Genomic DNA, 27,615 nt, shown 5'->3' with positions numbered 1-27,615 from the left:
CAAAATTCTGGTGCAATTATGGTAACGTCCGCACCTGTGTCTACCAGACCAGACAACAAAACACCATTTATTTTTATCGTTAATTTTGGTCTTTGTTCATTAATAGAAGTTTGCCAAAAAATTTTCTTTATGTTTTCTCCTGAATTTTCTATTCTCTCTGTTTCATCATTCTGACCAGCATGATTTATTCCAATAGGCGTTTGGTTATTTAATCGCTCTCCAGAGCAGGCATTTCCTCTATGGCTGCCGGAAAGGTTTGAACTGGATTTGCACTGGGGGCCTGCCTGAGGCCCCTCTGGGAGTTTCCCGAAGACTGAGGCAAAGGATTACCCTGTCTGTCCTTTGTTGATCTACATTCGTTGGTCCAGTGTTTTCCCTTACCACACCTTCTACATACTCCAGAAGGAAGGGGCATTCTGTTGCCATTGTTCCTTGAAGAAACATTGTTTCTGGAAATGACCTGTCTACAGTCCCTTTTCAAATGTCCTTGCTTTCCACATCCAAAACATCTAACACTCCTCAAACCTTTTGAAATTACTTCTCCTACCCATGTATCATCATGCTCATCAGCTTCAACATTAATTGTTTCTCTAATCCAATCTTCCATAGGTGCAGATCTTGCCCTTAATGGCCTGATTATTCTTTTGCATGCTGCATTCGAATTCTCAAAGGCCAAAGATTCAATTATTGCCTTACCAGCTTCTGAATCCGAGACCGTTCTCTTTACTGCTGAAGCCAGTCTTTGTAAAAAATCTGTAAAAGACTCTTTTGGGCCTTGCTTCACCTTTGTAAATGACTCAGATTTTTTTCCTGGTTCCTCAACTTTGTCCCATGCATTCAAGGCTGCCGTTCGACATAAAATTAGGGTTTGGACATCATATAAACATTGTGCTTGTGCTGAAGCATATTGGCCTTCGCCCATAAGCTGATCCTGGCAAACTTGTACTCCTTTATCCCTCCACTGTTTTTCTATGTTTTTAGCCTCCTCCTTAAACCAAGTCAGAAATTGAAGTCTCTGGCTGGGTTCCAGAACACCTTGTGCGAGGTCCCGCCAATCCTGTGGTACTATCCTATTATATGTTGACCAAGTGTTTAACATTTGCTTTACATATGGGGAATGCATGCCATAAGATACTATTGCCTCCTTAAACCTTTTTAAATCCAACATTTCAATTGGAGCCCAAGTATTTTGTGTAGCCATTTGATCAGGCATCTGCTGTACTGTTACAGGATAAATTAAGGGTGACTGTGTGAAAACAGGCTTTCTTTCTGCAACCTTATGATCCCGACTTGAAACAACTTCACTGTTAATTTCTTCTGTCTGAATTTTTACAGGTTTAACAAGTTCTTCTAACGCTGTTATCCTGGCACTTAAATGGACTATCTTTTTAAATATTAAAATGTGGATTATTATAGTGATGAGGTGCATAATTCCACCAATACTAATATTATATAGTTGTTCCATTGCCAGACTGCCTAAAATTTCGAACAAAAACCAATTTTCTTCCAATGCACACATAAAACCCATTTGTTTTTTAATGTGGAAAAAAATTCTCTTTTAGATAGTTTCCTTTAAAATATCTGATATATTATGACTTACCAAATCTGCGTAGAACAGTAGAAATCCGAGGGGATTTTCAAAGCAGCCACCTAGTGTCCCAGGTGTAAATCCAGAGAGAGAGAAGAGAGAACGCACAAGAAAGCGTAGCCGGCTAAAGCTTAAATGCAGCCACGTGTTCCCTCTTGTGCCGAGTCAAGGCTTGGGTCTGGCTTCCTTAAGCTCCGACCACGTGCGTTGGCTTTACAGGCAGGGCAGGTCTGAGTTGTTTGTAGCACCGGCTTTAGGCAAGCTGCTCACAGACCTAGGCCCGGGCTAGAAGTTGCTACCCGGACTAGGACGCCAGCAGCTTGGACTAACAAGCCGATCGCCGCCGGCCGCCGTGTGCCGCCGCTGCCGCCGCCGCCGCCGCCGCCGCCGCCGCGGGCCGCCTGCTGCCCTTGCGGGAAAGCGGACCTGCCGCCAAGCCAAACAGTTTTTAATGGATTCTTGTCACGTTGGGCGCCAGATGTAGATGTAACCAACCGTCTTATTAAATAAGAAACACAGAAACAATGTAAAAGAGAAAGCCAAGAAGTCAGAGCTCAGAGCTAAAATCTCACCCTTCCTCCTGCTAATATCTTATACATTTAAGAAGTATTTATTATGCTTTTAAATAGATGCATGTACGTGCATGTTCATGCATATAGATGTGTGTGCCTGTGTAAGTGGAGACCAGAGGACAACTCTGGGTATTGTTCTTTAGGTATTATCCACCTTTTTTGAGGCAGGGTCTCTCTTGATTCTGGAGCTCACTGATTATTCTAGACTGGTTAGCCTGAGAACTCCAGGGAGCTCCCTGTCTCAGCTTCCCTACCACTGGGATTACAAGCACACACCACTAGCTTGGAATTTTTACATGGTTTCTGGGGAACAAATCCAGGATTTCATGCTTGCAAGGCAAGCCCTTTACCAACTAGGATGTTTATGTAGTCTGGACAGCTTAAATTTTTAAATATTTAAAGACTTTTAACATCCCAAGAAGCATTGTATCTACTAAGAGGAATCAAGTCTGAGGTCCATGATGCTTTCCAATAGTTGATTAAACTGGTCAAGGACAGAGTCCTGTGCCACACTTCTCTTCTTGCTGATAGTGTCACGCTTAGCTAACCTTCCTTGGGTGGAGATACACATGGATTCAATCTATTTATTTGAATGTCTTGAATGTCTCCATCTTACTCTTTAATCACAATCCTTAGGTGGGAAGGAGATAAGAGATGCGAAAGGGCTTGAAAGTTAGCAAAGATTATGTAAGCTGCCATTATTTAATGTCCCCAACCACCCACTTGTGGGAGTAGAGAGACCTAGGGACTAAGTGGGAAGGCTGCTTTGTTGGGACAAATGGTGGATTAAAGGACAAAGGGACACCTATCAGTGCTGAAAGATGTTTTCAGCACCTCTACCTGTCTCAATGGGTAAGAGGTAGTATTCTTACACCTAAGCAGGTGCATGGTGTCTTGAGTACTATGTACACACCCTTTGATGAATCAAGTGTGCATTTCTGGTGGGTTCATGTTAGGAGTGGGTTATACACAAGTTCAGCATTAGAGGATACTACCAAATGGACTGTAAAATATAAATGTTGGTTAGTTTTAAGAAACAGACTAAAAACACTGTCTGTGTTCACGATCTGCCCTGAGTTTTGGTAAATGGTCCTTTGTAGGCAGATTTCCAGGGGAAAGCTGTGGCAGTGTTCTGCTTCTCAGACCAACTGGGTGAACTTGGGTTACATTTTAGAGAATGTATTTATTACATCAAGGGGACCCATGTAATTGACAAAGCCGAATTAGAACTTCACGGTTGATGTGTAGTTGGAGCTTTAGCCAAGGGGAAATGGACCATCCAGTTGGTTCAAGCACAGTCCATTGTGCACAGATATTAGATCCATCCTGTAGCACAGTGGGTCATTTGGGAAGCCTTAAGGCCAGGGCTCCTTATAGAGTCTTCCTAGCACTATCCTTTCTCCGTCCTTCTGTTTCTCTCACCCCCTTCTATCTCTCTTTTCTTTTACTTTTTTTTTTGCAAGTAAGCAAGGTTTACTGAGAGTCAGAGGAACAGCCAATTGGAGCAAGAGAGGAATGTGAAAAGGGGTTGCCCTTTTGGTTTCAGAAGACTTCTCTTTAAAGTTTTCTCTTTCACTTGTGTGTGTGTGTGTGTGTGTGTGTGTGTGTGTGTGTGTGTGTGTGTGCGCGCACGTGCGCGTGCATGCACATGAAGAGCTGAAGAGAGTGCCACCCCTTGGAGCTAGAGTGTGGGTGTTGGGAATTGAGGGTCCTCACACTTTTAACCCCCAGCCATCTCTCCACTACCACTCTTTTTTCTTCCTTTTTTTTTTTTTTTTTTTTTGAGATAGGATCTCACTGTAAATCATGCTGGCATGGAACTCACTATATTTATTCCACTATATTTACTCACTACATTTACTTAGGAGCCTTAGACTCATAGCAGTCCCCCTGCTTCAGCCTCCTGAGTGCTAGGATTACAGGTACACACCCCTACACTCTTCAGCACTCTGTTTCTGAAGGAGCCACAGGTGTGGTTAGCCATGGTTAACCCTTCTTCTCCGTCACCTGACAGTCTCTGGTGCTCGCTCAGCCCTGCTGTGTCAGGATGTGGCACAGGGTTCCTTTGCGTGATATTCTCCTGCGGCTTCACGACCACTCTGCAAAGGTCTTCTACCAGCAGCCGGAAGTAGGGAGAGACATGCTACGTACAAATCGATGCTCCCAGCAGAGGGTACCAGGGACAGTTGTAGGGGCTGGTGTTCCTGGTCACCAGGGGATGGTCCCTCACAAGGGCAGCTTTGGGAAGCAGAGGAATGTCTTTACTTAACCCTTGTGTGTCTGCAAACCATGTGCTTCTGACTTTTCTGCCATTCCATCTTCGTTCTCCTAAAGCACACCCTTCTTTGCTCAGCTGTCTGTCTGAGGCACTGGAAAGGGGGTACCTATGCTGCCTGGAGGATTGTAATCACTGATTGTCTGATTCGTGGAGGGAAGCCTCTGTAAACCATCTGGGGTAAGTCAGCCAACATGGCTGCCCTCTACTGTGCTGTGTCGGGTGAAGTTGACCAGGGCTGGGAATAGGTAACTACTGATTTTGAGAGCACATATCTGAGATATGACTAATGACAGCAATAAAGGAATCTTATCAGCCTCAGAGTTTATTACAGAGGTGAGAATATTGATCAGGTAGGAGTGGCTCACGGCTATAATTTCAGCACTTGGGAAACTGAGGCAGGAGGATCATAGCAAGTTTGAAGACCCCCTGGATTACATAGTGAATTCAAGGCTAACTTGGGCTATAAATTAAGATCTTGTTTAAAACAAAGTAAAACAAGAAACAAAACCAAAATAATACAAAAAAAAAAAAAAAAAAAACTCCAAAAACAGAAGAGTGAGCATATGAAGGAGTTGGAATCCTCACCTGAACTTTGGTACCAACAACCTCTTTCATACTCCAAGACTTTTTGGATCTCTTTTGCTGGCCTGTAAGATGGGATATAGAGAGCAGGTTATATTCTAGGTCTCATCCAGGTCCTCAGTTTTGTAACTTCATGTTATCCTAAGAGAGGTGGCCTCCTAATTACCTTTTGTAATAGAGACTTTGGAAGAATTAAGTATGGCCCTTCTGTCTTGTTTCTCCATAATCTACCCAGAGCCTCCAAACCTGAGTCACAGCATGTTTTTTCCTCTACAAACCATGGATGCCTACAATACTATAAGGGTATTATAAAGGAATGTGAAACTCTTTCCCAAATAAATTCTTATTAAGTTAGGAATATTTCTTGTCATCTCAGGGTATGTCCTTAAGGAGCTGAGCATGTCCCAGGAGTAGTAAGACATACCTGAACCATGCTACAGAGTGAAATGTGTCAAGAGTAGGGGAACAGGGCAGGGTGGAGTGTCAGGGCTCATCTCCCTCCTAGAGGTCAGAGAAGCTCCATGGAATACGCATCATGTGCCTGGCACTGGAAACTGGATATTGGCTACAATTTTGATGGCTAGAGGTGTGTGTGTGTGTATGTGTGTGTGTGTGTGTGTGTGTGTGTGTGTGTGTGTGTGTGTGTGTAGGGGTTCTGTCTAAGGAGATGTAGGGAAATGATGGGGAATAAAAAGCCAAGAGTGGCTAAGATTATGGTGACCTATGTCCTGGTTTTCTCAGGACACTCAGTTTATCCTTTCTGTCCTGAAGTGATTAAGAGGTCATTTTCTTATTCTCAAGAGTGGCCTAGTTTGGGTAATAAGTTCTAGAATGGTGGTTCTAAGGGATGCTTCTGCAGAGGCCAGAAACATATCTGGCTGATGAGATCTGAGAGGTAGAAAAGGAGAATCAGGAAAAACAGGCAAGCCCTAAGTTTTCCAGCGTTTGGGAGTGAAAAAAAATCATGTAAAATGCAGAGAAAATGGTGTTGGGAGAAGTTGTTGACCAGGCCTGTAATCCAGACTGCTTGGAAGGTAGACAGGAAGACGGCAGGTCAAGATTTGCCTGGACAATGGAGTAGGTTCAAGGCCAGCCTAGGTAATGTAGTGAGACTTTGTCTTCAAGTGAATACTAAGAAGGCCTGGGGATTTAGCTTAGATCACTTGCCTACTAAATGCTAGGTCCTAGGTTCAATCCTTAGTATTCAAAGGGAAAAGGTCAGGATTGTAGAGAAAGGTTATAAATTTAGTCTGAAAACAGTTGTAATGGGCTTTGCCCTAACTGGGTCCAACCCAAGATTAGTGGGTTTTTTTTTTTTTTTTTTTTTTTTTTTTTTTTTTTTTTTTTTTTTTTGAGACAGGGTTTCTCTGTGTAGCTTTGCGCCTTTCCTGGAACTCACTTGGTAGCCCAGGCTGGCCTCGAACTCACAGAGATCCGCCTGGCTCTGCCTCCCGAGTGCTGGGATTAAAGGCGTGCGCCACCAACGCCCGGCTGGGTTTTTTTTTTTTTAAGGGGATAAGGTAGCAGTCAGGACTAGAGCCAGGGATCTTTGGATTCTTGCCTGTACCCCACTGTTCAGAACCCATGAGTGTGACTTTATGGTCTTTGCGGGTGTTATCATGGCTGATGAGGTCATAGGAGGATAGGGTAGGCCCTAAACCCCGTGTGCCAGGTATGTTTATAAGAAGAGCTAGAAGCCGGGCAGTGGTGGCACACGCCTTTAATCCCAGCACTCGGGAGGCAGAGCCAGGTGGATCTCTGTGAGTTCGAGGCCAGCCTGGGCTACCGAGTGAGTTCCAGGAAAGGTGCAAAGCTACACAGAGAAACCCTGTCTCGAAAAACCAAAAAAAAAAAAAAAAAAAAAAAAGAGCTAGAAAAGCACAGGAGGAAGGTCTGTCCTACAGGAGGAGGTCATCCAGGAGGACAGTCACAGAGGAGGTCATCCAGGAGGACAGTCACACAGGAGGTCATCCAGGAGGATGGTCACAGAGGAGGTAGGCCCTGGAGTAATGTGCCCATGAGCTGCAGTGTTTGCCTTGGCCACGCCGTTTGGTTAAATATTAAAGAAAGCTTCCCCATTTTGGTTAAACAATTCCCCAAACCAAAATGACCTGGCTTCCAAAACTAAAGTACCTTCTATTATTAGACTCTTACTCACCCACCATCTTGAGTCCCTGTAATGGCTGCCACTGATATATATATATTAAAATGCCTAGCCGCTCACCCTTGGCACTATTGCTCATCTAGTTATCAACCCTGTGACTAAAAGGTTCTGTTAAGTCAAAATGCCGCATGTCGTGCTGTAGTATCGTCCTGGATGAAGTACAGTAGCTACTGCTGGCCGGAGGAAAGCATACTTGACTGTCAGATTCAAAAGAAGCTTGAAATTCCCCTCCAGCCCAGTGGAACACGGGCCAAGGCTTCCTGTCGGCCTTTGCCGGTCTCTGCTCCACCACTCAGGTCCTCCTCCCGGTCCAGCTGGCCAGGTCCCCTGCCACTCTCCTGAGTCGGATCCCTCTTTTCCCAAATGACCACCCTTGAGTTGCCTTTTTCCTCCTGAAGGTGAGACGCCTTACCTGCTGCTGAACCACCTCTAGTGACAGCGCCCCGCTCCTCCCCTCCCCCATCCATCCAGACCTCTGAGGAGACCATCCCCCGCATGCCTGGTACTGACGGTTAACCTACTAATCTCCCTTCCCTCCACTGCCACTCCCTGCCTCCCTCACACCTGTTCTCTTTCAACAGCTCCTCCTGACCAAGCTCACGCCATTCTTCTGCTCTGCGAGGTTGCCTTCCCCGAAAGGCCTCATCCTTGTCCATAATCCCTTTTATGTCACTGGTCTGTTTCAAACAGAACCACGTTTGAACGTCTTTGCTTCCAATCCAGTGCCTATCACACAGAACGTCAATATCTCACCCCCCAGTCCTTTGACCCGACCTGACCTGGCATGTGTCACCTTGACCTCTCCCCTTCCTTATGAGGACAGGGAGTGTGTCTGGATGGCGGCTCATGCGCACACCAACACGCTTCGTGCCCAGGCTAAGGATTATAACCCAGCTGGTGCTGGGCAGTTTCAGACCCCAGCTGGGATAGCTGTGCAAGTCAGAGGAGGTCCCAGATGGCTGCAAGGAGAAGGCGGGAATGGAAAGGCTGCCCTTAGGGCAGTCAGTTGTGACAAAAGTCAAAGAGATTACTCAGGGAGTTGAAAATCCAGCTTTCTTCTCCTGCTTGCCTGAAACCATGACCCCAATCATATCTCTACCTTCATTTTATCTCTCTGCCAGTACCCGCATTAGAAAAAAAACACAACTCCAACTATTAGAGGAATGCCCCTCATACCCCGCCAAGAGACTTTACAAAACAGCCTTTAAGGTCTTTCATAACAGAGAGGAGAATCTTAAATACTCAAACGCTGGCAGCAGCCTTATGCCGGGATTCATCATAGAGTAACTCCAACAGGGGAGTAGAACTGTTTGCTCTCAGGGCTAGCCCATCCACGGCCACTGAGCAAGAACCTGTCCCAGCCTATGACCGCTGCTCATTCCCGCTCCCCTCAGGGGAGCAAAGGACACTGGAAATCAAACTGTGCTAGGCGGCAAGACGCCAGTTCCTGCCAAGTCCCAATCACCAGACTCAAGCTTGGCGACTGACATCTGCTGACAACTGACTGGGCCTGAAAGGTGCTGCTCCCACCATCCACCGGCCCCACTCAGTCCAGGGAGACGCGGTCTGTAACGGGTAAGGCTATTTCTTTTTCATCTGATACAAGAGTAAATTGTTCAGTTTTACCAGGATTTTCTTGATCTGTATGGAGGACCCTAATGATAGGGGTGAAAGTCATTCCAACCAAACCTAAATGACCGTGTAACCTTTTGGGTCATCCCCTTCCCTGTTCCCAGTTGTCCGATGACGCTCCTGGGACACGACATTCTGGAAAAGTTCCATGCCTCTCTTATCTTTCCATCACGAAGTCCCTCCAAAGCAACTCCCTTCCTACTACTTTGCCATCGGACCTTACTGGGTCCCAGGACACCTTCATGGCTTTCCATTCTCCACCCATCCTCTGGTCTGGGATACCACCCACCACACCGTTTCTACCTTCCAACCCTGCATACTGTTTTAGTTGTAGGCCCCCCTGTTTTTGTTTTGTTGTATGGGAGGCCCAATACCCTCTTCCCCGCACTGGCCTCAAGGAACTTAAAGCTATAATTATCTGAGTCCTGAAAGTCTACATTTCAGGACTTACCAACTCTCCTCACAGCATACCTAGTCTGATAGTTCTTATCGCCTAGTTCAAGACTTGCCTGATTAACCCAAATTGTAAATTTCTCCTCTGCTGGTGATCCTTAATCTTTACACCCGTCTATCCCACATTCTTCCTTCCAGCTGTCGGTTCTCAGTCCCGGACTTCACAGATACTTTACGCTTCCTCTCCACCGTCTTTGTCAAGATCTTTCTGCAGTTACTTGGACAGACCCTGGCACCCAAATGTCTACCTAGCTAACCCTGACGGCCCTTCCCCAAGGATTCCATAAGACCCCTCATCTCTTTGGCCTGTAAGTCCTCTTCATGATCTGCTGAGCCTCAAACTCCTCCCTGAACTCTTCTCCCATGTGTGGACGGCCTTCTCCTCTGCCGCCCCTCTTCTGACCTGTCTCCACAATACATCTCCATCTTCCTTCATTTTCTAGCTGACCAGGGTCACCTAGGGTCTTCTCCCAGGCAACCTACTTTGGCCTCATCCCACCCCCCCCCTTCCTGTGGCATTACCTCAAAGCTGCAAATCTATAACCCAGGACGTACTCCCTCTGCCGGAAAACCAAACAAACCAACGACAAAACTAAATGGGATCCTCTCTCCCTAGTGGGTTACTTTCTTACGTGGATTTCCAGTGTGGGGGTCTGCGCCAAACCAATTTATCAAACTGACTTACCTTCTCCAAGCTTAAGGAGGCTCTGACTACTTCCACACCCCTCCAAATCTTTTGCTCTGTTTGTATGCTCCTCTCCTAACTTAGCCTCGGGTCTCTTCTGTCGATTTGATGGAGAAACACCCCCACGTAGGAGCCGATGTGACTCAACAGACTCAGTAGCGTAGGTTTGGCCCTTTTCCTTAACGACCCTCAGAGACTCCTGTCTTAATGATACAAGCCCTCACACTCACATTCTGACTCATTCTTCATCACCGTCTCTGCCTGCAACAGTCTCCTCGGGATCGTAATCACTGTTGCTTGCTTTCCCTCTCACGTCAAATAGATACAGACATTCTCTCTCTGCACCGCCCCCAGTCACCTTTCAAAGGTATGAAACCCTTCATCCAGCCCCCTTGTTCCTGAAGACTTTTAGTCCTCCAAAGGACTCCGATGCTAGCTCTGCTGATCTCCTTGAATCTCTGCTCCCCACCATGTCAGGGGCTCCCATTGCTGAGGCCTCTAGCTGGGCTATTGGTGGGAGCTCCTTTCTTTATATATATAAAACGTATTTTTTTTAATTGATTCTTTTGGAATTTCACATCATTCACCCCAATCCCCCTCACCTCCCAGTCCCTCCATATCCTCCCCTCATCTCTGCACCATCCCCACAAAAAGACCTCCCCCCAAAACAACTAAAAACAGCACCACACACACACAAACAAACACCTCTCTGGTGGGAGCTCTTTGTTAAGGGTTTATTTTTATTATTTGTAATTATGTGTAGGTGTGTGTGTGTGTGTGTGTGTCTGCATGTGTGTATAGTGTATATGTGTATGAGTACAGGTGCCCCTGGAGGGCTGAGGCATTAGATTCCTCTAGAGGTGGAGTTATAGATAGTCATGAGGCAGCTGGCATGGGTTCTGGGAACCAAACTCTTGGGCCTCTGGAAGAGAAGCAAGTGCTCTTACCTACCTAGCCACCTCTTCAGCCCTATGGGAGGATTCTCTTCTAAAGAATCCAGTCAAGCTTCAGGCTATGGCACTGCCACAGATGCTACTCCTAAAAGAGTTCAACCTCTCCCCTCCCCCTCCCACCACCTGGCAGCGAGGAGAACTCTTTCCTCCTCCCTGGCCCTCATATTAGCAGGAAACCGAAGGCTAACATCTACATCAACTTCGAACATGCACACCACACTCTAATTTTCATGCCACGGTTTGGCAAGGCAGAGAGGCTTTCATACTTCAACGGAGCACCCCTATCATTAACCACAAAGTCCTTCAGGTTGCCTGCCTGCCTGCCTCTGGCAGCAGCGGTCATCCACTGCTCAGGCCGCCAAGGCATTTCTGACCAGATAGCCAAAGGCAGCTCTCGAAGCTGACTCTACCCTCATTAAACAGGTAACACTGGTCTCTGCCTCTCATCCTCCCAGCCCTCTGGAGTCTGCTTACCCAGAGCCTGTGTTTTCCTTTATTCACTTTTATCTTTCCTGTCCTTGTTCCTTTTCAACCTATATACCTCGTGTGTGTGTGTGTGTGTGTGTGTGTGTGTGTGTGTGTGTGTGTGTGTTGGGGGTGTCAAGCTATCCTCAAAGATTCTTTGTTTTGTTTTGGTTTTTCGAGACAGGGTTTCTCTGTGTAGCTTTGTGCCTTTCCTGGAACTCACTTTGTGGACCAGGCTGGCCTCGAACTGGCAGAGATCCGCCTGGCTCTGCCTCCCGAGTGCTGGGATTAAAGGAGTGCGCCACCACCGCCCCACTATCCTTAAAGATTCTTAAGACTCCCATTGTGCCCTTTTCTGTTCAAGAGCGGGCCCCCTTTTCCACCCTACATGATGATTCCCATGTGAGACATCAACCTCTGCTCACCTTGCTCAAGACCTATCTCTACTCTCTACCTTGTCACAGGCCTTCCCCACCACACCATCTCCCTCCCTCACCACACCCCAGGACATCAGGGACAGAAGTAGCAGATCGACTTCACCCAGCCTGCCGCCCTCTGGGTGACAGAAACTTTCCCCACCAGGTCTGTCTAAGAGGACCCAAGAGGTTTCTCACAGCCTTCAAATCACTCCTCGCTTTGGCCTGCCTTCGTCTGTACCATCTGACAACGGACCCACTTGTTTTTTTAATCATAAAACAACACTTGGCTACCTCTCCAGGCACCAGATCCTCTTTTCACATTCTCTATAGACCTCAGTCCTCAGGAAAGGTGAATCATACCAATGTTCATCTCAAACAACACAGCTCATGCTTGTAGTCAGTCTGTCCCGGCTAGCTTATCTACCTCTTACTCTCCTTCATTTCCAACCCACCCCGACCCCCGAAAAGTCCCTTAGCCCCAGCCCTTTAGAATTCAAGTACTGCTGGTCCACCGCCACCTTCTCTCTAGCACCTCATTCCCATTTCTGGATGTATGAACCGCTTTACATCTAACCACTCACATTCTGCAGGCATTTGACTCACAAATACCTTCCTAAACGCACGCCCATCCTGAGTCTCACCACGTAATTGTAACTACCCCAACAGCAGCCAAGGTAGAGGCCCTCCCTCTCTCACTGGCTTCGCCACTCTGAGCTCAAAAGGGCTCCAGATCCTAACCTTAAAACTCTTACTCCTTCTGGTGACCCTCCCCCACCTCTTCTCTCTCAGGTCTGACCTTTCAACGCATAACCTGCGTGGCCTGGAGCCACCCAGACTTACCAGCCACCTTTGAACACCCTGACAGACAGAACGGAGTTTCAGGACTGGAGAATCCACGGGACCAACTTCTCTGCGCCCCCACACTACTGCTGGCCACTCCCAAAGAGCCATGGCATGCCTTTGGGTCCTCAGTGTTGTCCTTTTCCCCTACTCCTTGTCCTATCCCGAAAGCTGGATGCCCCTTGTCAACCTGACCCACCGCATCCTACGTGATACCAACTCTTCCCTTTTTCCCAACTGCTGGGTCTGCTTGTCCACCCAAACCCAACGGTCTCTGGCGGTGCCCGCTCCTCTGCCCACTTGGACAGACTCACCCATGAAGCTGCACCTTACCTACTCAGCCAAGCCCTTTCCTGCCTCCTATCCAATCACTGACGTCGAGAGGCGCCTCCAGCTCTTCCACCCCTTGACGGCCTCCTATTCTTTCCACAATCCCGACCGGCGGGCCATTGCTTTCCTCCAGCTCGTCAGCTCAACGGGCATATTTCCGATCATCACCCGACTCACCTCTGTGATATATCCCGGTAAGGAGCGCTTCTTCGAGTCTGCCCAGCGCCCTTTATGGGGACCGCTCTTTACCGAGACCCTCCTCATGTCACAGGCTCCTCTCTGCATATCACGCTTCTTCGAGGTCTCGGCTTATGCCACGTTCGTAGGCACCCTCTCTGCCTCTCTCTGCAACCACACCCTTCATCTAGCACCTTCCTCTAGTCATGAAAACCTAGATCTGTCCACCACCCATCCATTCAAACAGGCAATGAAAAGACCAGATGCCAAATGGAAAAATCCGCTCCGCTTTTCAGGACCCCCCTCCCTCGTCTCCTCAGAACCCTCCTACTCTCCCTGCCCAATAGACATCAAACACTGTCATACCTCCCCAGCCACTCCCTGGATGCGCTGTCCTCTCGTTCCCTTTGGCACCTGCTCTAATCTTACTCTCTTTGAATCAGACAACTTAACCCACCCCATTACTATGTCAGTGGACCCTACCTACTTCAAGATCAAGCTCCAGGGTCACAGAGATCCCTACCCACTCTTCCACTACCAGCCCCTCACAGGAGCCGCCCTGTCTGGGCAATATTCCGTCTGGGAGAATGAGGTCACTATTCATGAAAACTGGGATGTCACCTCAAACATATTCTCACATCTTCTTACCTTCTCATACTCCTTCTGTCTCAACTCGTCAGGAGTTTTCTTCCTCTGTGGGACATCAACGTATGTCTGTCTCCCGGCCAACTGGTCTGGGGTCTGTACCCTTGTCTTCCAGTACCCGGATATTGAGCTCCTCCCCGATAACCAAACGGTGTCCGTCCCCCTCTTTGCTTCCGTTCTTTCCTCAGCCTCAGCTTCTCGCCCAAAAAGGTCCCCTCACCTCTTCCCCTTCCTCGCGGGCCTGGGCATCTCTTCTGCCCTTGGTACCGGTATAGCTGGCTTGGCCTCCTCAACTTTTTATTTCCAAAGGCTTTCTAAGGCTCTTTCGGATACCCTGGACGAAATAGCGGCCTCTATCACTACCCTCCAGGACCAAATAGACTCGCTCGCAGGCGTTGTTCTTCAGAACCGCAGGGCTCTGGACCTCATCACTGCCGAGAAAGGGGGCACCTGTCTCTTCCTCCAGGAGGAGTGCTGCTTCTACGTCAACCAGTCTGGAGTAGTCCGGGATGCTGCAAGGAAGCTCCGGGAGCGAGCATCGAAACTGGGCCAACATTCCGACTCTTGGGGACAGTGGCCTGACCCTGGACACTGGCTACCATGGCTGGCTCCCTTCCTGGGACCTCTTCTCTTCATTTTCTTCCTACTGACGTTTGGGTCTTGTCTTCTTAACTGCCTGGCCCGCTGTGTGTCCCAGAGACTTGGCTCCTTTGTCCAGGACACCACCCAAAGGCATGTGGACAGCATCCTCCGAAATTGCCAGTATAAAAGACTGCCCCAGGACTCCCCAGATGAAGACCCCACTCCTGCGTAACAGGAAGCAGCTGTGAGAGCACCAGCTGTGCCCTCCTCCCCACCCAGCTAATGGAAACAAAGTCAGGAGTTGTTAGTCATGGCCACAGGGTTTTGTATCAGTGACAATTCCAGAAACGACAGCAATTTGGCCTCCAGAACTAAAATCATTTATTTTTCCAGATTCAAGCCCTTCCTCCCTTATCACTATGCCGTCCCCGAGATGTGGTCATGAGAGACATTTCTCTGTTACCTGACATTCTTTAGTCCGACACTCAACTGAGCTCCTAAGCTGCTCCTAGCAATGGCCAAGTGGAGGCCACAGAAGGAACATTTTCAGTGCCCCAGTCTGTAAGAGGAGAGTGGGCTCTCTAGTGTCTTATTCTAGAGATCTCTGTTCTCCGTGTCTGTGCTGTCATGGAGTCGCTTGATCCCTTATCTTTCTTGCTTTCTGACCTCACACAAAGAGCATTGAGGTGGCAGGGAGTTTCTAGAAGCTGGAAGGGGCCGGCAAGGGCCTCTATGACACCTTTCAGAGAGAATAAGACACTACTGTCCCTTCAACCTTGGACTTCACCCTTCAAAAGATAATAAACTTCTGTTGTTTCAAGCGGTCCCCCTAGAAGCATTTTGGTACAGGAGGCCCAAGACACGAATCACCTCTGAACTGTAGGTGTGGTAGAACGTTCAGGCGGAGCCGTTAGGGAGCACATGAACCAGGCATGGAGAGCAGAGGTTGGGGAAGGATACAACACTGAGCGGCACTTGGTAACTGGGATGGGCAAGAGGACCCCAGGGAAGGGAGGAGAGAAAGGAGAACAGAACCCAGAGGGGAACGAGAGGTGGAGTGGGTGGGATGAAAGAGTGGAAAGCGAGGGAGGATTTGGGGAAGGGGGGGGATCTAGAAGTTCGTGCTGGGGATGTTACCAGAGTTGTTAGGGGCCGAGCTGGGGCTCTGGCAGCCCTAACAAACTAGGCTTGGCCACCTGTCCTCAATAGGTCAATTATCGTCACAATTAATAGTGAGAAGCAGAAGAAGACTTATTCAGTGTGGCCACCCTGGGAAGAGGAACAAAGAAGTCCATGGAGCCCCCTTCCGCCTCACGTTCTGACAGGAGCTTTAGGTTTAAATAGAAAGCAAGAGGTGTGCATAACTAAGCAGTCCTGTTCACAGCCAGTCCCACCTGTCATCACTGCCCCAGTCTGGTCTCTTCTGCAAGGTGGTCTGACACGTTATCCTAGCTGTGTGGCGTCTCTTCTGGAGAGGCAAGCTCCTCCTAACTGGCAGCACCTCAGCCTTTCCTTCATCTGGTGTGAGACTCCTGGGGAGATCCCAATTTCTTAGGAATCCTTTCAATAGCCTGATAGTGTAAGTGCCCCTTCATTCCTGCCAGGGCAGTGACAGGAATGGGGACAGCTGGGGGCCAGGGCCTGACTTGGCATTGAAGTCATCAGTGAACCTTCCAAGACTGAGAACCCACAGAAAATGGCAGGGGTTAAAAATTACTGCGCAGGGTTTTGAAAAGTGTGCCATAAAGGAGTGAGGAAAGGAGGTAACGCTTTCAAGGACTTTGGGATGGGGGAGGGGGTTGGCGGCAGTTTAAAGCGTGAGGCTGAGAAGAGAGATTTTCCTAGGTATGAGAGGCACCGGTATGTTTGTGAAAATGGGCTGGGAGGGGGAAATCTTATGGGCCAGCCAACGCGGAGGGCAGCTGGTGGGTGGCCTATGGTCCACCCTACAGAGGCACGGGTAGGATTTGTTTCGGCCGCAGCACATTCACCGCTTTGCCTCCCACGCCACCAGCCCTGCGTTGACATCCCCTTTGGCCACTCTGGGCTTTCAGACCGCGAGAGGCTTGGCTATGGAGTGAGAGCAAGGCCCACAGCAGTGCAGAAATATTGGTCCAAGATGGTGTCTTCAGGTCATGCAGTATGGGGCAGGCATTCCCCAGGAGCAGAACCGGACCAGCTCTCAGCACTTGGGCTTTGCTGATGTCACGTTGTCATGGTGACTTGTGGACTGGAGTGGCTGAGGCAGGAGAAGGGAGGGGGCAGACTCTTAAGAGATGGAGTAGGTTAACAGGTCCCCTCTACCTGCTGATGGGATTCTCAGCTCTACATACCTGTCACCACCTGTGATCAAAGGAAGCCTGGTAAACTGAGGCAGTTCTGTCCCACCTCTTTATTTTTTTTCTCTGTTTCTTTCTTCTGTGTCTTGGGGAAAACTTATTCCTGAGGATGAGTCACAGGTCAAGAGTCTATAAATAGTACTGTCCTTGGAAAAGCAAGGGATTCTGGGATTATAGGGACAGATATGGGCAGTTGTGAGAGAGTTTGTGGGCTTTTTCATGTATACACTTGAGTTAAAATTAGTCGGCATGTAGATGCTTTCATTTTCAACCTTCCCAAGTATTTCACTTTGCGTGTGGTTAAGTGTCCGTGGCTGTAGCCTACAGAGGAAGCAGGCCAGTCTAGAGGCCAGAAGCTCATTGTCAGTAAATGGTGGAACCAGAGCTGGCACAGGTCTCTGAGCCAAAGTTAGAGGCTGTGCACACTGCATGCTCAGCAACTTCCTCTTTCTAAACTGAGCTTGGCTTCCAGTTGGCCTGGGGCAGATGGCATGCTGACATCTTCAGGCCTTCAACGGTCAGGAACTTTATGCAAGACTCCAGCGGAATCATCACTCTGCACCTCCTGACCTGACCCTGGAGAGAATATCTATCTACTCAGCAGCCAATCTTCTGATCCTGGGTTCCTGGGCTCCTGCCTTTCAAAGAAAGAGCGGCTTTGTCAGCACAGGGTGTGTCCAAAACACAGGGTTCTAGGGCTGGAATGTGGATCTTGTCCCAACAGGCCTTCCTCCAGGCTGGCTGCTGGATTCCCATGTCCAGCTGTGAGTCCTCCTCCACCGGGCCCTTTTGCTGCTCTGCATGGTGGTGTTGGGGGTGCGGAGAGCAGACTCCAGGCTAGGTCTCTGAGGATAAACTCTCAGATGCACGCAGCCTAGATGGTTTCTCGAGGGGACAGCTAACTTTCACATCACCGAAGGCGGGGGATCAGGAGGTCACATATGAAGCTCTCATGAAGAGCTTGGGAGGCTGCCATCATTCCTGTCATCAGAGCCTCTCAACAGCCATCTGTCTGGTGGCCAGACACTGCAGTGCAGTCCTCTCCGACACCCACACCCCAAGTGTCTGCAGCCTTCTTGGGGAGCAGAAAACAGCAAGCAGCAGCAGACGGCTCTGGTTGCACTTCTGCCGTCCAGGTCTCTCCAGTTCATCTACTGGGAGACCAGCACATCTGGACCACTGGCTGCAAGGGCATCTTAGAAATGTGGCCGCTGCAATTCAGTGAGTATAAGATACATATGGGTACACGGGCCATCATATAGAGAGGTAGAAAAAAAAATACTGAGCACTTACAGCAAGTGCTCACAGATTTGCAGTTGGGCCTGACTTGAATTCTCTTCATAGTTTGATTTTTAATATTTATTTTTTGTATGAATTTCATATATAAATACTAGAGTTACACAATTTCCCCTTTTCTTCTTCCTCCAACTCCTCTTGTGCCCTCACACTCCTCAATGGCCTTTTATTCTTTAAAAAAAAAAAAAAGATTTGTGTTTTATGTATATGTGTGCTGTGTCTGCATGTGTATCTGCACACCAGAAGAGGACATCAGATCCCATAATAGGCAGTTGTGACCATGTGGGTGCTGGGAATTGAACTCAGGACCTCTGGAAGAGCAGCCAGTGCCCCTAACTGCTGAGCCACCTCTCCAGCCCCAGCTTCTTAGTCTTTATTATTGTTACATATATACATGTACATTTATAAATACAACCTGAGTTTAGTATTGCTCATATGTGTTTAGGGCTAACCTCTTTGGGACTGGATATCCTCTCGGGGCCTCATTCCTGGAGAAGACTGCTTCTCTCTCTCTTAGCAACCATTAATTGCTTGTAGTTCTTCATCTAGGGGTGGAGCCTTGTGAGAATTCCCCCATCCATGTTGCCATGTCAATAGGTGGTGTCATTTTTCGGGGCTTGTTTAGGCAACCGTATTGTTGCAGTTTCCTGGGGGCCACTTCTCTGTCTTATAGAAAACACTGTTGCTGGGAGGTGATGGCAAACACCTTTAAATCCCAGAACTTGGGAGGCAGAGGTAGGGGGATCTCTGAATTCAAGGCCAGCCTGGTCTACAGATTGAATTCCAGGACAGCCAGGGCTACCCAGAGAAACCTTGTCTTGAAAAACCAAAACCAACCAACCAACCAACCAAACAAACAAACAAAAAAACTAAAATAAAGCAAAACCAACAACAACAAAACCACTCTTCCCCAGCAGATGTCTCGGTCCTCTGGTCCTTATAACCTTTCTGTCCCTTCCACGTCCATGTTCTGGGAGCCTCAGGTATAGGGGTTGAGTCGTAGATGTAGCAGTTGTGGTTGGGTACCTCATGGTTGCTTGTCCTTTGCAATTTGACAAGCTATGGCTTTCTGTAATGGTCTCTATCTGCTGCAAAGAGAAGCTTCTTCAGTGAGAGGCGAGAGCTACGCAGTAGTTTTTTTTAAAGAAAAATTTAAAAATCTTCTGACTCTGAAGATTATAATCATATTCACATTTGCAAGAATCTCTTTTAATTAAAAAAAAAACCCAAGGATAGTCTTAGTCATTGATAAGTTGAATTTCCTCCACCAGTGCCACTGTTGCAAATTTCACTTTCCCATTTCCTATCCATTAGGAGGTGATATTATTTTTAAAATCACAGAAATAACATACTAACTGAAATCTGAAAAACAAGAGTCACAAGTCATTTCACTTTTATTTCTGTGCACAGACATTCTGTGAGTGTCATGGCCACAGAGTTGTGCTTTTTTTTTTTTTTACCCAACAGTGTATGAATCATTTCCTTTGTGATTGCCTAACAGAGCCACGTTTTTTTAGGGGCTGTGTAATATTTCACTAATACACGTCATCACTTCTTCATTTCCCCTCTTACTGAATATTTAGATAGCCTCTACAAATAATGTTTCCAAAAGTTTTGCATATGTCTCAGGCCTTCATGTCTCGAATCCAGAAGTGGGATAGGGCATTCATATGTATTGGCTGAAGAAATCCTTTTTTGTTTGTATGTCACAGGGTCTCCCACTGAACTCAGGCTGGTCTGGAACTCACCATATAGCACAAACTGCCCTCAAACAGTGGCAATCCCCTTGCCTCACACTCCTGATTGCTGGGATACATCCTGTGAGTGTTAACAACTTCTGATCAACAGTTCTGAAACAGGACCTTTGTCAAAAGTTGAGGCACATTTCTGTCACCTTTGTTAAACGGTAATCTGGTGTCTACGTTCACAGTCTTAGAACTTACCTGAAAGCTACTAGGACAGCTACCCAAGACTAGCAAATGGTGCCCTTGGCCTTGACACTTTCACTGTGCTCTTTTGACGTGGCCATCACTGAATCTCAGATCCCCGAGAGCTGCCCGAGATGTGCTGACCTGTAGCTTGGCAGGCACAGTATCCACAGGGTCTCCTCCACCCTTGCATATCTCATTGCCCAGTCTTGCTGCTCAGAAGTTTTCTCTAGATAAGTGAGGGAGGCCCAGGGTCTGGAGATCAGCCCTCAGCCCTGGCATAGGTCCTAATGCACGTAAGGATGGAGCCTTCTGTAAGCAAACAGACCTCTGCTCTTTGATTTCTACACTTAACCTCAGACAGAACAAGGCAATATTAAGTTAAAACACAGCATCCTAGGCTCCAATTCATTGAAGGTGCCAGCAGGGATGGCTTTAAAAGAACAGTCTTAAAGGACAGGCAGACTTTGTTGCAAAGCTTTATTCAGTCATTTGGGCACTCTCTCTCGGTAACATCAGCTAAGGACCTTACAAACCCAAAGAAAATGACCCAGGGAGCTGCTTAGCGAAGGGTTCTGTTCCTGCTGCTGTTGTCTTGGTCAATCCAGGACAGGGTGGACTAGGGTCTTCAAGAGAACAAGAGGAGCACACTTAGCCCTTTGTTGTTTTCAGAGGAGAAACACATTTCCCAATCAATGAGGTTCTCTCCAAGCAAACTAGAAGGGGGGGCCTTGAGTGTTAACTGTTCACTCCCTGGAATGTGCCCCAGTGGAGCACAAAAGGTACCATTGATATCCAGGTGTGCTCTTGATTCTAGGATACATCTTTCTCTCTACTCCAACGTCCACCCATCGCGCTTCATAATTCACACTCCCAGTAATCTTCCTCCCCTCCTACCCGACCTCTAGCCTAAGGAATGCTGAAGCTGGGTGACCGGTGTCTGCAAAACCACAGGTTCTGGGGACAGCCTCCGCTCCTTATCTTGCAGTTCTGGGTTTATCCCTTCTGCTGACTCTCCTCAGGGACCTGTCTGTCCCTTGCAGATGGTCACCACTCCTTAGGTAGCACAACTTCCCGGGACACCCCAACGTCGGCTCTCGCCCCCATCCGGTTGCTTGGAAATGTGCAGCGGGCTGCGACGTCACACAGGGAGGCGGGTGCCCGCTGCCGGGAGCACCAATAGCGCGGCCGCAGCCGGCCTCTTCTTCTCCAGCTATTGGTGCTTCGGGCCGCTCGGCTCCACCCCAGCCCGCCATGGCGTCAGCCGCCGCAACCCGGGGGAGGAGGTTCCCACTTTAAGAAGTGAAGTTTTCCTCCCCCTCCCCTCCTGCCCACCTCCTGCCGCCTCCCGCGCCCCGCGGGGCTGCGGATGGAGCTCCACCGAGGCGGCGTGGGGAGCCAGGCTGCGGGCCGGAGAATGGATGGGGACTGCCGCGATGGCGGCTGCGGCAGCAAGGACGCCGGGTCGGAGGACTACGAAAACCTACCGACCAGCGCCTCGGTGTCCACCCACATGACAGCGGGAGCGATGGCCGGGATTCTGGAGCACTCCGTCATGTACCCGTTGGACTCCGTGAAGGTGAGGCGCGCGGAGGACTGTGGGGAAAAGGAGCCGGGAGAGCAGCCGTAGCAGCGCGCGCGTTTGCATCCCGCGCAGCCCCAGCCCCAGGGCAGCGCCGCGGAGCCACGCTGCCGGTCCCTCGGGGTGCAGAGACAGGCCAGGGGTCTCTCCCGGACTGGGCGCATGCAGCCCGGGCTCAGAGGAGCGTGCCGTGTCGCTCCTTCCGCGATGCCCTGGGGGAGTATTCCCAGATCCTGCCATGGAGCCCCGCACTTTGGTCCTCTCCGCGATCACGGGAGGGGGGGACGGGGGAAACGGACACAAAGTGGCGAGCACTCTGTGCACGACGGTAGCTGTAGCTTTGCGCGGTCTGACCGGGCGGGCACTGCACGTGCGAGGCTTCCTAGGGAGCTGGCCACCGGGAAGCGATCGCAGCGCTCCTCCTCCGTGAATCGTACCCCCCCCCCCCACCCGGCAGCGTGCCCTCTGGCCCCGGCGCGTGTCTGCTGCTCTGGGGTGGTTTAGGGGCTGGGGACGAGCCATCAACGCCGTGTCCCCAGGCTCGGGGCAGCTCTTTAGGGATCTGGGATCGGTGACATGCCGCGTGACGCCTCCCTTCCCACCTAATTCTACTGGGAGGCAGTGGGACCTTCAGGGTCGTTTGCTGTCTTTCGCTTGCTGTGAGGTGGACTGGCAAACTTAACGTCCTATAAGGCTATGGGTTGTGTAATAGACCCGTTTGACCTGGTCACTTCCCAAGGTAGTTTCGCATGCGCTTCTGTCAAGAGGCGGTTTGAACAGGTGAGAGTCTTAGACTGAGAGCTGCCTGTGCTGGACCTGGAGAGGCCCCGCGAGAGATGCAGGAAGTAATACTTGTACTGACTTTTAGGGGTGGAACTCATCTAATACTCAGGGGACATCTCTGAGAGTTAACCTATGAATAAACACGAGGGACACGGGAGCAGAGGAGCTTGCTCCGAGTCTTAGATGCTTGAATTCTGGGCTGCCCCTCCAGTGTGCATTGGGAGAACTTGGCCTCACTAAGTGACAGTCGTTTTGTAAGGCGAGGGGCCATGTCTGTACACACAAAACAGCCCCTTAATGCTGCTGCGGGCCCCACCTGAGCAGGTGTGAATATTTGGGTTTTCTCAGAGCTGGCAGTCAGTGGCTGGACAGGCGAAGTCCAGTGAGAACAGAGACACTGGGCATAATAAGGTTAAGGCCTGTCTTCCAGCTAGCTCACTGCCAGACCTAGTCATCAGTTCTGTCCCTCCACTGTCCTCGTGGGGAATCATGGGGGGGGGGGGCGTCTTAGATTTTCAGATCACCTCGGAGAGACCTGGGACACATACTAGATGGCATTAGTATGGGAAAGAACAGATCAAATGTGATGACATGTTCTGCAGTCGCATGTGTCTTGGTTAGAGTCGGGGGAAAGTTAGGAGCTATTAATTGACTAGGAGATGACAGTCCATCAAAGGAGCCCTTCTACCTGGGAGCCCTGGTGCCTCGTTGCCCTGAATTCCGGCTCAAGGATCACTTTAGCTTCCTTTGGAGGTTAGGAGCAATTATTGATGCCTTTTGGTTTGTTGGACAGTCCAGGCTTGTGTCTCCTCTGTGTAAGTAACGCGCTGTGTGTTTAGTTCTCCCACACTTTGCCCTGCCTGTCTGGATTCAGACCTTCACCTGTGTGCTTGAGTCTTCCAGAAAGTTCCCATCTGTGGATGGACAAACATAGGGTATAAACATAGGGTGTGTGTGTAAGCTGTGTGTGTGTGTGAGAGAAAGCATGTGCTTTGTGTGAACTGTGAGCATGTGTGTGCTTGTGTGAGTGAGCATGTGTGTGTGTGTGAATGTGTTAAAGAGAACTTATGTGAATTGTGTGTATGAATGTGTGTGTGAGCTGTGTGTGAGAGAGAGCATGTGTATTTGTGAGTGTGAGCTGTGAGCATGTTTGTGTGTGTGCGTGTGTGTATGCATGTGTGCGCGTGCGTGTGTGTGTGTGTGTGTGTGTGTGTGTGTGTGTGTGTGTGTGTGTAGCTGCCTTGACTATCAAAAGTTAAGTTTGCACCTTATGCACTTGCTAACACAATGAAGTTTTTCATTACCAGTCATCAAGTTCTTCTAGGTCTCAGATTCTGATCCTGGCTGTGGGTAGTGACCCCGGGGCTCTGCAGGTCTCAGTCTCACAGGCTTGGGTGTGAAGCTCCTTTTGTGTTCTCCTGCAGCTTTCTTGGGGTAGCAAGGATTTTTTTTTTCTTTCTTTCTAGTTTTCAGCAAAGACAAAAAACAAACAAACAAAAAAAACCCACCCACAGAGAAGGTTCAGTGGCGCAAGCTGTATGACTCCAAGCAGGCAGCAGGTGAGCCAGTGTCTGCCCAGATCATCACAGCTGTCTGTGGCTAGCCCGAGGTGACGGGGACATAACTAGGCCCCAGTCATGGAAATGTGTCGCTTGGGAAAGAAGACCACAGCTGCGTCCCTCTTCAATATTTTGGATGATGAAGACTGAGTAATGGAGTCAGGAGACGTGGCTTGGGCTGGCCTGGCAGCTCTTCAGCTCACTTGCTCTCTGCCCTGAGCACTGATTTTTGCCTTTGTTTTGTGGTCAGGAAAATGGGCACTACTCCCTTCACTTTTAACCTGTCCCCCATGGCACACCTGTTGTCCTGTCATGTTAATTATCACCACTGAAGCCAAATGCATGTAAATCATGTCTTGGAAAGAAAATAAAGTTTGATTTTTGAAAAGGCATTCCTTTTCTCGCTTTGAGCTTGTCATTGTTAAGTGTGAGTGTTGAGTCAGCCTGCCTTTTTCAGACTTGCTATCCTAGGATGTGTGAGCTGTGGAACCCAGGGCAGGTCCTCTGCAGCCCTAAGCCTGCTGAGCTCCTTGGTTTTGTGGTCTTAAGTACAGTAAGAGGACTTGTGGATGTTTACTGTTCTAATACTGAAGTTGCCTTTTCGTGAGATTCTGTCCCCCTCCCAATGCCATTTTAATGTCCAGTGTTTTTCAAACTGGGTTTTTTGATCCACCAGTGGGCCGAGCATTTGAAAGACAGATTGGTGACGGCATGGCATAGACGCAGGTAGGCTTTGGCAGGAAGAAACCCTGTTGAAGTTCTGTTTGGGTCGTGTTCCCTAGAGACAGTGAAAAAAATACCTCTGGCCAGGCCAGATAGTGCATGCATTGAATCCTAGCACTTGGGAGCTGAGTGGGAAAGATGGAGAATTTGAGGTCAGCCTGAATTCATAAGTGTGAGTTCAAGACCAGCCTGAGCTACCTAGCAAAACTCCATTCCCAAACAAAGGATGAGCATCATAGCATCTGATGGTCCATAATCAGCAGCAATAGCCTGAGGTTATTTAAGTCTCTCTTGGGAAGCCTCGCATCAGTTTTTTCCAACCTCTTTTTCTCTTGGTCTTTACAGCCTGTGGCAGATGGAAATGCTTCATTTAGAGACAGACTGGTGGGGCCTCTGAGTGCTCCCATGAGTGTAGCAACCAGTAGAGGGGTACCAAGTCAGGGATGTAGGATGCCCGAGTGTCTGCAGGCTCCTACCCAACTGTGGCTTCTCTCTACCCTGGGCATGGCAGCCTTTCCCCAGGAGCCTCTAACTGGGTGGCAAGTGGTAGGGTGGCTTAGACTGGCCTGTGAGGTGGAAGCAAGAGCCCCATCCATACTCAGAAGTGTTCAAGACTTGTAGGGCGCATGCCAGGTGGGTGGAGGAGGAAATTCCATCCAGATTAGGCAGGGACCATGCAAGTCAGCTTGGTAAGCACAGGGAAGAAAGGAAACAGGAAAGATTTGAAGTGGGGAACTTCCGCTGACCCTTTCACAGCCCTTCTTGAGTGACTTGGCAGGGAAGGCCCTGCTCTAACTCTTCCTGGGTGAGCCCTCTGTCCTCCATGCAGGGAACAGCTCCTCAGGTGGTCCTGATGGGTATCTTGTAGGGGATGTGGCCTAGGCATCGCCACAACCTAGCCTGCCTTCTGGGACACCCCACAGCCCTTGAGTTTTTCCGGTTGATTGACAGAGAGTGCTAGCAGCTGCCAGAGCGCCCCCACCCCCCACTTCCTTAAGCTTTAGAACAAAGTGTAGGACAGGTGATACCAGTTCAACTTCAAGAGGCCATGAAGTCCCAAATTACTCTATTCCCTGGAGCAAAATGATGGGACTTTCCCTTCTCCCTCCGTCTTCTCTTCCCCGCCCTTCACTGAAAAGCACTTTTTGGACAGGTGGGTTAGGAGCAGACATGGAGTCAAAAACAGGGTTCAGGGTTCTCTTCAACTACAGCTCTTCCCTTCTTCCATGACACCCCAGTGTACGCCGATGATCGTATCTGCTGCCTGCATCCCATTGCAAAGTTGCACCTTGACCCCCCACATTCATTTCCCCTGTCCAGGAATGGAGGGACAGGCTGGTTGGGGCACAAAGGTTGGAGGATAGCACCCAGAGCAATAGTGAGTAGCAAAGGGGACTTGGCATTAAAAAGAAAATTAATTATTTTTAAATTAATTTTTTTTTGTTTTATTTTTCGAGACAGGGTTTCTCTGTGTAGCTTTGCGCCTTCCCTGGAACTCGCTTTGTAGACCAGGCTGGCCTCGAACTCACAGGGATATGCCTGCCTCTGCCTCCCGAGTGCTGGGATTAAAGGCGTACGCCACCACTGCCCGGCTTAAATTAATTTTTAAAACTGATACATAAACTTTAGTTAGTTAATTTATTTAGACAGTCTCTCTATGTAGCCCTGCCTGGCCTGAGACTCACTGTATAGCTCAGGCTGGCCTCAAACTCACAGGGATCAGCCTGACTCTGCCTCCTGAGTGCTGGGATTAAAGGCGTGCGCCACCATGCCGGGTTTCTTAGTTAAGGTTACTATTGCTGTGATCGAATACCGTGACCAAAGAAACGTGGGGAGGGAAGGGTTTGTTTGGCTTACACTTCCATAATACTGCTCACCATTGAAGGAAGTCAGGACAGGACCTTAAAACAGGGCAGGAATCTGGAGGCAGGAGCTGACGCAGAGGATATGGAGGAGTGCTGCTTACTGGCTTGCTTGGCTTGCTTTCTCATAAAGCTCAGGACCACCAGCTCAGGGATGGCACCACCCACCATGGGCTGGGCCAGCTGGGCCCACCCCCATCAATCACTAATTAAGACAATACCCAACAGCTGGATCTTATGGAAGGGTTTTTCTCAATTGAGGTTCCCTCCCTTCAGATGACTCTAGCCTGTGTCAAGTTGATGTAAGACTAGCCAGCGCACCTGGCCACTTGAACTTTCTAATATGGAGTGGCACTTGAGGTTTTAAGATTGTTCCTTTTTTATTACTGTGCACGGGCATGGTGTGTGAATGTGGGCATGGCCATGGTAGGGTGCACATGTGGAGGTCAGGGGACAGCTGGTTGGAGTCAGTTCTCTCCCTCCACTTCTGTGTAGGTTCAGGGGACGGGACTTGCAATATCAAACACTTGATCTGCTGGGCCATCTTGCCTACTGTGCATCTGGAGCTCAGTGGTGTGCGTGCGTGCGTGCGTGCGTGCGTGCGTGCGTGCGTGCGTGTCTGTGTGTGAATTGGCTGTGTTTCTTAAGTCACACAGGGGCAAGGGCTGGGAGGTGTGCTCTCCAAACTTTTTATTGGCCAAGTCTTTGCCACCTTGACCATCTCCTCTTGGAATTTCCTTTTGTCTTTTTTGAAGTGACCCACGTCAGGCCTCTAATTCCACTTTGCTTTGCCTCGGGCTTTTGTGTGTGTGTATGTATGTATGTATGTGTGTGTGTGTGTTTAAAGATTTTCTCAATTACGTGTATGTGTATATTCCTGTGTGGGTATGTGCATGTGAGTGTCAGTGCCCAATGGAGCCTAGAGGTGTCAGATCCCCTGGAGTTGGAATTAGAGGTGGTTGTGAGCCACCTGACATGGGTGCTGAGAATCAAGCTCTGCAGGTAATCTCTCCAGAACCCCTCCCCCCACCTTTTCTTTTGAGACATGAAACTCCCTAGGTAGCCCAGGCTAGCCTCAAACCAAGCCAATCCCACCTCTGAGTGCTGGGATTACAGATGTGAGCCACCAGACCTACTGGACTTTTGACTTTTGGTTTCAGATGACTGCCTCCCCTGCT

The 27,615-nt window shown here is 49.1% G+C and overlaps 2 protein-coding genes across 6 annotated transcripts in view; both read left to right on the top strand.

Moving 5' to 3' along the window:
* Positions 1 to 8,369: 8,369 nt before the first annotated feature.
* On the top strand, positions 8,370 to 15,185 carry Synb (syncytin b). 3 transcript variants are annotated; one of them, XM_076544027.1, is made up of 3 exons: positions 8,370 to 8,759; positions 9,408 to 9,577; positions 12,581 to 15,185. In XM_076544027.1, the coding sequence occupies exon 3, from the start codon at positions 12,741 to 12,743 to the stop codon at positions 14,595 to 14,597; it is 1,857 nt and encodes a 618-aa protein (XP_076400142.1). In that variant the 5' UTR covers positions 8,370 to 8,759; positions 9,408 to 9,577; positions 12,581 to 12,740; the 3' UTR covers positions 14,598 to 15,185. The 3 variants fall into 3 exon arrangements, with proteins under 3 accessions (XP_076400142.1, XP_076400141.1, NP_001292168.1); XM_076544026.1 differs by lacking the exon at positions 9,408 to 9,577; NM_001305239.1 differs by lacking the exons at positions 8,370 to 8,759; positions 9,408 to 9,577 and having other exon boundaries at positions 12,741 to 14,613.
* A 5,911-nt stretch (positions 15,186 to 21,096) lies between these two features.
* Positions 21,097 to 27,615, top strand: part of Slc25a37 (solute carrier family 25 member 37) — a 40,065-nt gene continuing 33,546 nt past the window's right edge. Inside the window, exon 1 of one of the 3 annotated variants that reach the window (XM_016004948.3) lies at positions 21,097 to 21,507. Coding sequence is in view for 1 of the 3 variants with exons in the window: in XM_006986364.4 (XP_006986426.1) it covers positions 21,298 to 21,507 (210 nt within the window). In the remaining 2 variants the exon portion in view is untranslated. The remainder of the gene's footprint in view (positions 21,508 to 27,615) is intronic. The other 2 variants (XM_006986364.4, XM_016004950.3) reach the window with 2 other exon arrangements.

The sequence above is a fragment of the Peromyscus maniculatus genome, chromosome 9, assembly GCF_049852395.1.
Source record: "Peromyscus maniculatus bairdii isolate BWxNUB_F1_BW_parent chromosome 9, HU_Pman_BW_mat_3.1, whole genome shotgun sequence".
Classification (NCBI taxonomy): Eukaryota; Metazoa; Chordata; class Mammalia; order Rodentia; family Cricetidae; genus Peromyscus; species Peromyscus maniculatus.
The sequence above is the reverse complement of the archived record's forward strand: the minus strand, read 5'-3'. Positions and strand labels throughout refer to the sequence as shown.